At 42.3% G+C, this 15,315-nt stretch overlaps 1 protein-coding gene across 1 annotated transcript; it reads left to right on the top strand.

Moving 5' to 3' along the window:
• The first annotated feature begins 3,492 nt into the window (after positions 1 to 3,492).
• On the top strand, positions 3,493 to 14,581 carry LOC134186078 (dynein regulatory complex protein 8-like). Its single transcript, XM_062653989.1, has 4 exons — positions 3,493 to 3,588; positions 5,404 to 5,446; positions 5,517 to 5,583; positions 14,322 to 14,581. Exons 1-4 carry the CDS (start codon positions 3,560 to 3,562, stop codon positions 14,438 to 14,440), a joined length of 258 nt encoding a protein of 85 aa, XP_062509973.1. The 5' UTR covers positions 3,493 to 3,559; the 3' UTR covers positions 14,441 to 14,581.
• Positions 14,582 to 15,315: the final 734 nt, after the last annotated feature.

Below are 15,315 nucleotides of genomic sequence, written 5' to 3'. Positions count from 1 at the left end.
GAATTTAGTGGCCAGACATGGTCTAGCGCAACCTCATACAGCAACGTCTTGATCTTTCCAATTCAGGCGATAGAGAGACTTTAGTCAGCTTTGCCTTCAGTGCAAATTAGAGCTTCGAGGTCCTCGCAGTTACTGAGTGTTTGAAAAAGTGCACTCTTTTCAAAGGGACGCAGTGCACATGTCCGACCGTGACCGTGCACCTTTAACATTTTTACAACTGATTGCTGTGGGCCATTACCACAGGGCTACTAGAAAAGAATGTGCAAACAGGCTCAAACTCCTGATGGCTTGACGACTGCAGCCAAAAATTCCAGTAAATGTGATAAGACGTCATTTTTCAAGAAATTTGTGTTTACGCTATACCTAGACATGCATGTTCTCCACAATGTTTGAACACGTGTCCAAGCCCGGCTGTGAATGAAATACTCATAGCTTGATTTGAAGCGACCAAATTTACAGCTAAATTTCTTTGCTAAAGCAATCACGTCAATATGTCTACCACAAAGTGGTTTGCATTCTGCATTGTGGAGTTGTATGAATGGGTTTGTCCAACTACATGTAAGCTCGAGTTTTTTCTACACAAAACCTCTTGAACCACAATCGAAGTGGCTAGGGGTCTGGCAGTCACGTATCAATGGCGCATGCCAAAACTATTGGCATTACTCCAGTATCCCCCAACCCGGTTGTGTACTTCTATAGATACTGTGCCAATTGGTTTACATGGAGGCTCTAGGGCGAGGGGGAGCAAAGCGACTGGTGGGGCGGGAGCACCCAACCTGCAGTATACTGTGTTCACCACTCTAATTTGTAGGGGCAGTAGCATCCGCTTCTTTCCTGTCTACGATTCATGGAAGGAGCAGTCAACAGCCGGTGCTACAAACAGTTCACGAGACAGGTTGGGGATACCACAGTAGAGTAAGTACCGGTGACTGACGGACTCCAGAAATATGCACTTAACGTGTTCGGATGCCGGACCCCTAGCCACTTCCTTTGACAAATCACTGTGTTTTGTGTCTGTTCTCACTGAGGCTTGCCCCAACAATGTTGTCCATTTCAGCTAGTGTTCTAAGTCGCTATGTATGTCTTTTAAATAAGAAAATGTGGTTGCACCAGGCCTCTAACTAGTGACTAAATTAGTCGTTATGGTGACTAATTTTTTTCAGATGGCGAATTTCCACAAAGTGTTAGTTGTCAGTGGCTAGTGCTGTAGGTAGTAAACCCAACTATAGGGCTTAGCCAATTGTAAAAATAGAAGTAGAAGCTCTCTCATAGTTAAATTGTTACAGAGTTTACACGTGTGTATCTTTACGCTGTACGTGCAGTGTTTGTCAAATTGGTAGCCCAGGCACTTCAGACAATTGTACAGGCAGCCAAACATGCATTTGCTAGCAGCCTGGGACTACTCAACACTGTTTGGGCAACATAGTTGTTCCTTGTTAAAGATCCAATAGTTTCTGTTGTTAACAAAGTGTGCTACTGTTATTCTTAATGGTCTAGTAGTGTTGTATATCTCTGCATCATTTTTATTAGAGATCAGTAGGAGTGAAAGACGTGACTATTGTACATTCCGGAATAAAGTTAATTGAATCCTAGGGTTAGGGTTGGGTTAGGGTTTTTGATTGTGTTGTTGTTTGGGTAGATCATGCTATTAGCCACTCCTACAAAAGATGCCAATGTGCATATTTCTGGCAAACTGGTGTCAGTCCCATGTTTCTTGCACCTTTCTGCAACCTTTACTAGAGCTTGTGTCAATGCTACTAAAGTGGAACACCCTTTTCTCAAAGGTTCACCAAAGGTGTTTGTAGATGAAATGTCAAGGAGTAAGTTGAGAAGGGTCCGAGCAGACAAGAAATTGTGCTGAAGGGAGCACTCCTCAGCCCTTCTAGCACAATGGGTGGGTAGCATAGAATTCAATGTTAGCTGCAAGCTCTTTTGCTGCTTTGTCTCTCAAGGTCTTTTGGCAGGCTGACTCATTGCCTGTAGCAAACTTGCGGCATGAAAGAGACAGTCTCTATATCCTGTTATGCAAACTGACTTGCAGTCAATCGGAGCATCACTAGGGAATAGACTTTGTGCTAGTTGTCCAAAAGCAAAGCAACTTGACATTGCAATCGATCTACAGTGTTCCAAGGTAAGTGCCTAGCATCTGGCGGGAAAGCTTTCATTCTTGATAATTGCTTAATTATCACCTATTTGACAGAATGCAAAGCTACCTTAAAAGGCATAGGTACTTATAGTTTTGAAGACAAACATGCTGACACAAGTGTAGCAGGCAAATTGCAGCTTTGGAAAAGTGACTAATTGGCTACTGAAGTTAGCAGAAGATTCCAAAGATAGAGCGTGATATAGCTATCATGAAAGTAACTGCAAGTTTGAAGGCGTGTAGATGAATTGATGAAAGTTAGTAGACATTAGTGTTTGTAAGTGTAGAAGTCTATAGCGTCAATACCAAGTGACAGCAGGGCTGTAGAGTGCATTATTCTGATGAGACCGTTCTGATCTCGTCTAATTAGGATATCACATTGTCAAGACAAATTTGATATGCAGTGTAGTCTTCCATAATTACTTGTACACCTACCACACCCATGGATTCTAAGTCCCGGATCTTGCTGTTCTACATGATCACCCGCAAGTGACCAAGAACATGAGAGGATTACAATTTATAAAGTGCTGCACCATGAACGCGAACAGAGAGTGCATAACAAACGTCTAGGATCTACATAACTTACTGGTAAATTCCTGTTTCATCATCTAGTAGACTCTACTCGTCCACGTGGACAAGTTCTTCCTCTCTTTACTCGTCCCACCTTCTTGTTTACTTGTTCTTTCTCTGTTTACTCGTCCCACTTTCTTGTTTACTCGTTCAGGATGAATTAACGACCACCAAGTTTGAACCCTGAGGTGAATACTGGACAGTATGTAACAGGCATGTCCTGGCAAGCAGTCGCAATTACACCGGGGTATAATGCTGATTTGCTTCTGGATGTGTAGCTGAACTCCCAATAATGGCTAACAAGTCAAACTTTTATTACAGTTTTCTGTCCACTCAGTTTAACCAAATTAAGTTTAAGAATATTGTCTGCCAGTTTCGTCTCCAAAGCACAGATGGTTGGTGACATGTTGTTACTAAACAGCATTGTTAACAGTGAGCATTGGCAAAAGTTGTGGAATTTAATGCTAGATTGTTGGAATAGAAAGGATAATTATTTTGGACCATGTTGTGTCTGTATTAGTTCTGTTGTAAATACATGAGAATGAAATAGTAAGAGTATATCACAGTGGTGCACAAAGGTGTTTAGCATTGCTTCTTTTGTGCTTTTTATAGTACTGACAAGGAATTTATCTACAGGTGACAGACAGTTAGAGATCTTTCTGCTTAAATTGTGCATGCAGTCAAAAAATGCATGATAATATAAATAGCTGACAACAACAAGATATTTGCATCTTTTACTGAATGTGCATGGTACTGTACATGGAAGTTAATTGATATTAAGGATTGTTTTATTAGGTAGAAGAAGATGAACCAACTGGATTTATTAGATATGAAAAGTTTCAACCAATGATGGTTCGGGTGCTTACGGAAAAAAGGTATGTTCTGGAGCTATTTGAATACTGTTAGTGCTTAAAAATCAGTCGCACTGATTGTCATAATTTGATCAACAAAGAAAATTAAACCATAAAAAATTTGGTTTCGAAAGTAATTATTTAGTCTTGCATTTTCGAGCATATTTTTCCATATTGTTTCTTCTCCAAGACTGTACTCTACAGCTCCTAATGTCCTTCGAGACTAATTCTTTCGAGACTCCAAAAATAATTTAGATTTTTCGAGGTCTTGATGTGTGCTATTAGTAATTTTTTGATTTAATTATTTGATTTAATTACTGCGAAATAAGTTTTCTAATAGTTGACTCTTCCACATAAGCGGTATATTGCACAGGAAGTGGTAATGACATTTCGATTTGAACTGAACCGTGACGAAGATGAACTCGGATGTCAGAGTCCGATTCAAAACAGAGAAGACGACGAAAACCAACAGCAAATCATGCAAGCCGTAGTTGAGAAGAAGTCGCTCGCTTTTTCGCTGAGTTGGCATCCTGAGCTGCACACTTCCGCGTAGTGGCCATTTTTGACAATGTTTCATGCGCATGCGCAAAAACCAAAAGCCAAGACAACTAACAAGATTCGAGAGCAAAAAATTTTTTTGTTATCCTATTATTTTTTGAAGGCTAAATTTTCTAAAAGATTATTACTCGAAAAACATCAGGAGTAGTAGGGTATTTACATTCATGAAACTGTGCATGCAATGTCTGTTTTTCAGAATGCAGCTTGTTATGACATGGTGGGTGGTGACCTGGTGAAATCTTGGGCGTGATAGATAATACAATCAATACTTTCCTTAGGGGCCATTTGATATTCATGTCTTTCAAAACATGTTTTGCAAGTGGGTGGCTGATTTCAGTCCGCATTCATAGTATGAAACAGATTGAAAGTGCATCTAGGATTTGTCGTCTATGTTTGGAAGCCATGATAAGGCTTTTGTGTAATATTTTAAATTCACCGTTTGGATCGAGCATGAAGAAGGCTTTCTTCTTTCCAACATGGGCATAATGTATGGATATATAGTATTGAGGTTCTCTGTTACATCTGGAACCAGGAAGTCTTTTTTGGGAAAGCACAGGAGCTGTGGTTCTGACTTGGTAGAGTTATTGTACTCTGCTGAAGTCAGACTATTTTCTCCTACACTAAGCATATATCACGAAGTTCATTATTTTGCATTCAATATTACCTTCAACTTGATCTACAAATTTCTTGTAACCCAATTGATTACTTCTTGCAATCCAAGATTCCCAAAATTTGTAATTTGAAATGTTTGCATGCATCCTCTTTTGAAAATAAGGCTGACTAACACTATAATCTGTATCCAAACTACTACTTTACTTGTTGTGACAGTGGACAGTCGTCTGGGCTCACACACCTGTAATTCTAGAGGTACCTGTCCTTATGAAATCATACAGACATGTGCTTTTTGTAGCATGCTTATTACCAGAATTTTGCCGCTGTTGTAGAAGCTTGGCAAGCAAGCCTATAATGTTTTTGGTGGCATGTCTATATCATTTGATAGCACATTTTATTCATCACACATGCAGAGCCTAGTTGGTATACATGTGAACTATGTTAACACATGCAGCGAATTATGCATTCTATCACCACACACTTGTGAATAGCCTTAGTATAAGTTGTGCACCTACATTAAAAATAGAAGCTTTTCTTCAATACAGGCCTTTTTGTCTGGTATATTGGCTTTTCGATAATCAAATGATATCTTGTCATTTCTCAAATCTGATTCCTCAAAGGACAACTATTTTTAGCCCTGACTGTGACATTTTTGTGTTTTACATCTAGATATCAGCCTGCCAGTGAAAAGCAACTGCTAAACGCATTTACAGTTAGAGCTTTATCACCTTGTTTGCAATGCGTATGTTATATATCTGTATGTATATCATTATAATGTATAGGTTTTAGACACCGAACAAAAAGGATACTTGACACGTGATGAGATTACACAGTATATGACAGATGAAGGTACACTAAAATATATAGGTGTCACATATCAGTATGTAATTGTAATGATACTATAATTTTGAAATATCTTGTTTGTCAGTGTTTGCTGGTGTCTGTGGTGTATGTGTGCATGCAAGCATGCGTGTGTGTGTGTGTGTGTGTGTGTGTGTGTGTGTGTGTGTGTGTGTGTGTGTGTGTGTGTGTGTGTGTGTGTGGTGCTGTAGCTCAATTGGTTAGAGAGTGCATTTGGAGAATGAAAACATCCGGGACCTTGCAGGGTTGCAGGTTTAAGTCACAGTGATGGCGAGCTATGGCATAATTTCCTTAAGCAAGAAACTTACACACAATTGCTTCTCTCGACTCAGGAGTATAAATGAGTACTTGGTCATTGACTGGGGTGGACATGACCGCTGGCTTGGCAGTAACATCATGCAGCAGACGGGTACTTGTGGGCCTTGGTGTACAGTCCCAAAGCTGCGCCACAGTCAGTGCTCCTGGATGAATCTGGCCAAGCTCCAGGTGGATTGTAGCGCTGGTCCTAAGCCTCCACGTAGCGCATGGAGGCCCTGTCTTTAGAGGCAGGGGAGCTATCTCTGCAACTGACCTCAAGGTTGACGTCATTCATGAATGACGTGGAAGGCTTGACATTTGTCCATTTGTGTGTGTGTGTGTGTGTGTGTGTGTGTGTGTGTGTGTGTGTGTGTGTGTGTGCGCGCGCAAGAAAGTTACACACAATTGGTTTTCTCAACTCAGGAGTATAAATGAGTACCTGGTCTTTGACTGCATGGAGCCGTAAGCAGCCATCGGCTGTGACATAACGTCAGCCACTGAGGTCCTGGTGAGACTTTGGGTGCTCACACTACAGTTGGCTTCACAAGCCTGTGCTCCTGTGAGTACCTGGCCTGGCTACAGGAGATTGCTAGCGCACGCCCAAAGTTTCTCCTGAGTAGTGCAGAGGAGTCCAGCTGTAAGGCCGGAGTGTGACCAACAAATTGGCAGCTCCTGATGTTTGTGGTTTGTGGTGTGTGCACATGTGTGAGCACTGCAGGCATGAGTGTGGGTGTGTCTTCATGTGTGTGTGTGTGTGTGTGTGTGTGTGTGTGTGTGTGTGCATGTGTGTATGCACTTTCGGGCGTGGGTGTGTGCATGCAAGTGTGCAGGTAAAGTTCTTATAATGAACCCTCTTGGAGGGTACATGTACTAATAATTCTTATTTTACGGAGGACGTTTTAAGAGTCAAAAAATGGTGGCCATACAGGTATCTGTGCTTCTGGTGCTATGTGGTTTCTAAAATTTCAAGAATAAAAGAATGTAAACAAAAATACATAATGAACCTGACTTATAAGATTTTTCAGTACCTAGACGTTCACCTAATTAGGCTCTGCGCAACTTCAATATCTGCTGCTGAGAGCGTGTTGGCTGTTTCACAAGCTAAAAGACATGATGCTCAAGAGTGGCAGTCTGATGATACTGTCACGAGCTTAGGGCAAAATCAAAATCACCTGACAATGTTCTCTCATCGCTTGTCACAACTGCTGAAAGTTCCATACTTTCTTGCGACTGAAGAATGGAACAACTACAGTATAAGATGAAATATTGGCGGGAATTTGTTTTTGGCGATTTGCTAAGAAATTGACAGACAAAGCATAGGGCAGATTTTCTTTTGGCGGTTAGACATTGTTGTTTGATAACTGATATGTCTTACCATACTAGAAGTGGTCTTGATATGTTTTGACAAACAAGCAATCATCAAAGTTTGAAATGATGTGGTCAAGAAATGAAACGACTACATTTTCTTAAGTAGTCAAAATGGACTCTGCAACAGAGTATCTATGGTGTGTCTGTTCTTGGCATACTTGGACTATCATACATATACAGTACTTCCCACTCTTTCTGCTAGTGTGACAGACTGGCGGTAAACTGGCAGAAAACTTTCATCAGCATTTTTGCACTTTTTTCTCTATACACACTAAGCCATTAGTCTTTTGACCATTGCATGGTCTTCGAGTATACACATAGACAAACTGTTTTGAATACCTTAGAAAGACCTTATTTATGGCATTCTAGACGCATTCTATAACTCGGAATAAATTATTATAGTCATCAACGATTAAGGTAGTTCAAATACTGTACAACAATGAAGCCACCATTTTGTCTAACTTTTAACACGAGCTATTTGACCGAATTTAACAGTGTACATTGAAGAAAACAGTCTGAGCATGTGGTTTGTCTTTAAAAAAGTTTACACCTAATCAAGTATCTTGTTAAAACACTCTTTAACAGAGTAGCTGTTAAAAAGACTCTTTTTAACACCAACTGAATTCTTCATAGCATGCTGTGAGGAATTCAGTCGGCGAGTCTTTTTAACAGTTACTGTACTTTGTTAAAAAGACCTTTTAACGCATAAAAAGAGTCTTTTTAACACTGACTGAATTCCTCATAACACTTGTGCTAATGTTGACCTAATCATAGTTAGCCTAGTCATACTTATGAACAGAACCGGTTACGGCTACCGGATGACCACTGGACATGGTGAGACTGCCAAACGTCAGCTCATCAGTCATCTACTTTACATGGATGATCTGAAGCTGTATGGCAGAAACTCTGATCAGTTGGATGGTTTGTTGCACACGGTTTGTACCTTCTCTGATGACATTCGGATGAAGTTTGGTCTGGACAAGTGTGCTGTTGCACACTTTGTCAACGGCAGGCTATCTGGACACAACTCTGGAGTGACGGTAGGAAAAATGGACACCATCAACTGTCTGGAACCGGGTCAAGTCTGCAAGTACTTGGGTGTAGATGAGAGTAACGATATTCAGCACAGCATGATGCGGGAGAGACTCCGTCATGAGTACTTTCGCAGAGTGAAGGTGGTTCTCCGGAAGGAGGTGTATGGTCTGAACAAGATTCTAGCCATCAATGGGTTTGCACTACCGGTTCTCACTTATGGTTTTGGCGTCATTCATTGGAGTGCACGGACCTGCAGCAGCTCGATCGACGGACCAAAAAGCTCCTGTCTATGCACGGTGTCCACCATTCTGCTGCAGACGTTGACCGACTGTATGCTCCTTGCAGTGATGGGGTAGGGGGTTACAGCAGGTTGAGTCGACATATCAATCTTGTATTTTGAGGGTGAACTGTTACCTTGCTGACAGTTCTGATCCTTTCATGCAGATAATACGGGAGTGTGACTCTGGAAAATCTTCACACTCGATCAAGCGCATGGCTTGTCGCTGTACTGCACAGCTGCAGAGGAGTCTTGCTTCTGACGACAAGTCGCAGAACTTACACAGTAATGCATCCATCTCGGTTGAAGGTGGCTTCGAGCAAGCACCTGAAACAGATACGAGACATTACCGTACGTGTTGTTGCAGTTCTTTTCGTGTTCGGTTCTGGAGTGGGAAGTGTAGTATATACATCTGGGAAATTGCGTTGTGTGAGTCCAGTCATTTGTTCGGCATTTTAGGACTAGCCAGTCATTCTTGAAATAGATCGCCTTGAGTGAACAGTAAGACCAGTTGAGCGTGTGCTAAGGACGCAGTTACTTGTGACATCTGGCGACAAGGATGGCGGCAGTATTTGGACAAATAGCGGAGTTTGTACACCAGTTACAAATAACTGGTGTACAGGCAGTTACAGAAACAGCCTGTACACCAGTTACAGAAACAGCCTGTACACCAGTTACAGAGGCAACGAGTACCCAAAGCAGGTAACAGGCCGACTGACAAGATATCCGGGTGTTGTTATCGCTGTGGTAAACAGGGACACAAACAGTTCGAGTGCTGGTTCAAGGATGTCAAATGTTTTGGTTGCGGCAAAATTGGGCATGCGAAGGTTGTTTGTCGCACAGTGAGAAAAATGGCTCAGAAAGGGGACAGTGGTAGAAGTACATACAAAATTGGCTATGAGGAGGCGCAGTCAGATACAAATGAGAATGAGGAGGTTGAGTGGCTTAATGGCAATATTCACGCGTTGCACAAAGGAAAGGAGAAGCCTATGAAGACAACGTTGACTGTACAAGGACTGCCACTCGAGATGGAAATAGACGCGGGAGCGAGTGTCAGCATTGTGAGCAAAACAACATGGAAGTCAGTCTGGAAGAAAGGTGAAGCACCATTGAAGGTTACAAAGAAGACACTGAAGACATATACTGGTGAGCCGGTACCTGTATGTGGAAAGTTGGAAGTATGGGTAGACACTCCAGATGGACGCTGATTGTCTCTCCCGCTTGTGGCAGTGGCAGGCTCTGGCCCGAGTTTATTGGGAAGACACTGGATTCGACAAGTACAAATTGATTGGGGAAGAGTTCATCTTTTGGAGGCAAACCCTCACCAAGGAAAAGTGGAAGGGTTATTGTTATTACACAGTGAAGTGTTCAGTGATAGGCTAGGCAGATTGCAAGGTGTAAAAGTGAAATTGCCAGTGACAGAAACGATGAGTCCCAAGTTTTACCGACCAAGACAGGTACCGTATGCTTTGAGAGAGAAGATAGAGGAAGAATTGTTCGATCTCACAAAAGCCGGAATTATTGAGCCAATTCACTATTCGGAGTGGGCGGCTCCCATAGTTCCAGTTTTGAAAAACAATGGAAAGGTCAGAATCTGTGGAGACTCGGTTGACAGTGAATCAAGTGTCAAGATGCGATACTTATCCCATTCCACGCATTGAAGACTTGTTTGCTTGAATATCAGGAGGACAGAAGTTTACAACTCTGGATCTGGATAGAGCATATCAACAGCTTGTACTTGATGAGGAATCACGGAAGTATGTAGTCATCAATACCGACCAAGGATTATTTCAGTATAATAGACTACCGTTTGGTGTTTCATTTGCTCCCGGCATCTTTCAAAGGACGATGGAAACTCTGTTGCAAGCAATTCCAGGAGTAGTGGTCTACTTAGATGACATACTAATAACAGGAAGAAACAAGCAAGAGCATTTGTCTAACTTAGATAAAGTATTGACAAAATTGGAAGAGGCTGGACTAAGACTGAATAAAGACAAATGCCGGTTCATGCAATCTGAAGTAGTGTATTTGGGACATGTCATTGACAGGACAGGTTTACATCTGGACAAGGGACGAATCCAGGCAATTACGGAAGCACCCAGACCACAAAACGTTACAGAATTAAAAGCGTACCTAGGATTGCTATCTTATTATGGCAAATTCTTACAGAATTTATCGACAGTTCTAGCTCCACTACATAGATTGTTACGTAAAGGAGTAAAGTGGAACTAGTCATGTGAACAAGAACGAGCTTATCGCAAATCAAAACAACTGTTAGTGTCAGCCAAAGTGTTAGCTCATTCGATCCACAACAAGAGTCCGTCGTAACTTGTGATGCTTTGTCGTATGGTTTAGGTGCTGTATTGGCTCAGAGTGGGAAGGACGGCAAAGACCATCCAGTAGCATTTGCATCGAGAACATTGACAAAAGCAGAGAAGAATTATGCACAGGTGGGAAGAGAAGCACTGGCAGTAATTTTTGGTCTACAAAGGTTTCACCAATATCTATTTGGTAGAGAGTTTGTGCTAGTGTCAGACCATAAACCACTGGTAGGATTGTTTGGGGAAAATACGCCTCTCCCGCCAATGGCATCAGCGAGAATTCATCGATGGGCCATGATCCTATCAGGTTACAGTTATAAGTTGCGATACAAACCATGCCGGGACATCGGTAATGCAGATGCCTGCAGTCGATTACCCTTAGGGCTACCGTCGACAACAGAGGAAGAACAACCAGAGACAATTCAATTTTTACAGCAACTGGAATCGTCACCTGTATTGGCAAGAGATGTTAGAAGATGGACAGAACAAGACCCTATACTCTGTATGGTACAATATTATGTTCACCATGGTTGGCCTAATAAACCACTAATCGAAGCGTTAACTCCTTACTGGCGAAGAGCAAGTGAATTATCTATAGAAGAGGGATGCCTATTATGGGGGTACAGGGTAATTGTACCACCATAAGGGCAACAACGAGTTTAGGAAGAGTTACCTGCTGGTCATCCTGGTGTGGCGCGGATGAAAGGCTTATCCAGAACGATAGTCTTGTGGCCAGGACTGGATGGGGACATCGAACGCAAGGTCCAAGGTTGTTCTAGTTGTCAACAAACAAGGAATGCACCACCAGAAGCTCCATTGCATCCCTGGTTTTGGCCTCATCAGCCGTGGATGAGGGTGCACTTGGACTACGCTGGACCCTTGCTAGGGAAAATGTTTCTTGTACTCATTGACGCACACTCGAAGTGGATTGAAGTAGAACCTGTAGAATCAGCGATGACGAAAACTACGGTAGAAAAGTTAAGAAAAAAATTTCTCAACTCATGAAATTCCTGAAAAACTGGTATCAGACAATGGATCAGTATTCACCAGTCAAGAGTTTATTGATTTTGTAAAATTGAATGGAATAGACCACATTAAAATAGCACCATATCATCCGTCAAGTAATGGGCTGGCGGAAAGAGCAGTACAGGTATTGAAGAAAGGACTGTCCCTAGCAAAACAGGGAACCTTGTCATATCGCTTGACACAAGTGTTGTTCAGCTACCGGATTACACCGCATTCCACGACAGGAATATCACCTGCAGAATTATTAATGGGTCGCAAATTACGGTCAAGGTTAGATTTGTTACACTCCAACTTGGAGCAAACAGTACACAAAAAGCAATGGCAACAGGAACAATTCTACAAGGGTAACCGGAATGGTATGATATACCTGTACAACGGGGTGAGAGTCTACGTGCGCAATTACAACAGAGGTCGTCCTTGGGTAGCTGGTGTGGTTCAGTCCAAAACAGGCCCCCTATCATACACTATCAAACTGGATGATGGGAGGGTAGTCAAACGACATTTAGATCAGATTCGGAAAACCTTACAATCGGAAAGACATGAAGGAGGTGAAGCAGAAGACCTACTGGCGGAACCAATACATCCAAGGGATAAACCATGTTCAAGAGCAATGGTACCGGTATCGCCGGGAAGACCCGAAGAGTGGGTTGTTGCACCAGACCTACCAGAACAGCAAGATGGAGTTGACAAACAAATGGAACAGGACGCGATGGTATCATCGCCGGAGATCAGCACAGGACCAGAAAACTTAGAGACACACGTGGAACCAACTACAGCATCAAACCTAGGTGCCAGCAAAAGAGTGACTCCAATCCGCCGTTCCAGCAGAAGGAGAAAGGCACCTGACAGACTGAATTTTTAGTAGATTAGATAATTGAGTTGTACGATATATCTCTTAATTGTTAGTATCAGTGACATAGTCGGGGGGGAGAAGGATGTACTATATACATCCGGGAAATTGCGTTGTGTGAGTCCAGTCATTTGTTCGGCATTTTAGGACTAGCCAGTGATTCTTGAAATAGATCGCCTTCAGTAAACAGTAAGACCAGTTGAGCACGTGCTAAGGACGCAGTTGCTTGTGACAGGAAGCCTATGCACAGGCAGTATCGCCGTCTCACTGAGCAACCGTCTGTGGACATGAAAGAGACCTATGGATGGCTAAAGGCAGCGAATCTTCCTGCTGCAACTGAGGGACTGGTTGTTGCTGCTCAAGACCAAGCTCTCCAGATTCGATACTATGAGTGCAAGATTCTACAGCGTGATGTCAGTCCTACTTGCCGCATGTGCAGTGTAGGCCTGGAAACAGTCGACCACATTGTGGCAGGCTGTAGTGCTTTGGCACCGATGGACTACGCTGATCGACACAATCAGGTGGCCTCCATCATTCACTGGGATGTTTGTCGTCATTTTGGAGTTCCAGTGGAGAGCAGATGGTACCGGCATCATCCTGATAGGCTTGTGGAGACGGATGACATTACTATGATGTGGGATACCACCATCCCCACTGCCAGGAAGATCAAAGCCAATCGTTCAGACATCTGTCTCAGAAATAGGAAGACAAACATATGTCTTCTTATCGATATCAGCTGTTCTGCTGGTGGCAACGTTGGCAAGAAACATGCTGAGAAGTTGGCGAAGTACAGCGACTTGTGAGTGGAGATAAAGCGCTTGTGGCATTGTCGAACACTGGTGGTTTTGGTGGTCTTGGGAGCTTTGGGCACAGTGCACGCAGGTATTGCACAGTGGCTGGACATTATTCCAGGTCATCACAACCTGCAACACTTACAGAAAACTACTTCTGGGATCTACTCGGATCCTTCATAAAGTCATGTCTTCTTTCTAGACAGCTGTGATGGTCTAAGTACTTGTGAAGCAGGGTTTGCTTCTGGTACTTGTAATAGACTTTACAAAGCAGACTGATCTGGTTGAGCACAACACATATTCTTAGTCAGATGTCAGTGTGAACACGCTCTCAGTTAATGTGCTCTTTTAATGCGCTGTTGTTCATGGCAGTTGGGGCACTGCCTGGAAGTGTTTAACCATAGCTTGTATTGTAATCAAAGGAGTTTCTGAAGTATGTTCAACTACATAGCTTTAATTAATGAAATTGAAGATAATTAGTATTTTAAATGAGCAAATAACACAATGTTAAGTACGTTAATAAATCCTAATGATTTATTAGTACGTACTTAGTATGGCGTTATTTTATCTAGTTGCTCGTTTAATGTGTGTTACTCACTTTAATCTTGTTTAGATCGACTGTTAGCTTTAACTAAAGTTGAACGTGGATGTAAAATGATGTGGGGCATGCAATAGCATCATTCCTTGAGACGAACGAATGCCAATTAATGGCAGCTCTGACTATGTATGTTGTTTTTACTTACAATTTTGTTGCCTTTTAGGTGAACCCTTTACTAAAGACGAGATTGAGGAGATGTTACATGCATCAATAGAGCGTGGGCAAGACGTTCTATTGTATAAAGATTATGTCACTCTCATGGTACCAGAGGAAGACAACTAGATTAACTTGATAGTTCGCAGTAGCTGGAATGTGTAAGGATTTAGTTAGTCTCTGGCTGCGTTTGCACCTGTAGTGGCTATTATTATTGTTATGCGAGCTTCAATGCCCGGCTTCGCCCGGGTAATAGTTTAATCACACAAATTATTGATTTGCAGACACTGTTTGCTATTAAGATAACGTAATTATCGGCAGTGTGAACCATCTTCTAGAGACATCGTCACTTCTCTCCGCTGCAGAGAGTGGATACCGTCCGATGTCCCGTTGATTGTCGTCAGGAAGACAAATGCAGTCACGTGCAGTTAGTTAGTAATCGGTTCCTGTCTAGATCTAGACGAAGTCACGGCTCATCTGATCTTGCCCTTTTCGACGTCGTCGGCATAAAACGACACGATCGGCGCCGACTGTCCTACGTCAGAAACGGGCAGTCTAAACTCGTAAGATACTGTGTGTAAAGATAGGTCTGTGGACACGTCATCTGCAATTTTAGTTACGAGGTCCCGGATGTCCTAATTAAATAAATTCGGCAAGAAACGACACGATAAGCGTGAACTTTGAAATTCATCAATATCTCTGCTGTTTAGTGGACTTTCGCGATGATCTCGGTATCATTAGAAACCGCTAAGTCTGGCATTTATGTTTAACCAATTATCTAAGCCCTTTCTATAAACGAAACGGAAGGATAGTACTTGTGCATATCAAACACAAACGGGTGAAGCAATGGCTATTATCCAATTATCTTGTAAGACCAACAGATCAGTAACTGGAACCATTTAAGATAATTGATATAACATGGTCCAACCGAGGCAGCTCTTAGTGCTCCAATGAGCACACCTGGTGTGACCTTTACTTCATTACTCACTTCCCAGTTCATGCTT

The sequence above is a fragment of the Corticium candelabrum genome, chromosome 10, assembly GCF_963422355.1.
Source record: "Corticium candelabrum chromosome 10, ooCorCand1.1, whole genome shotgun sequence".
Lineage (NCBI taxonomy): Eukaryota > Metazoa > Porifera > Homoscleromorpha > Homosclerophorida > Plakinidae > Corticium > Corticium candelabrum.
The sequence above is the reverse complement of the archived record's forward strand: the minus strand, read 5'-3'. Positions and strand labels throughout refer to the sequence as shown.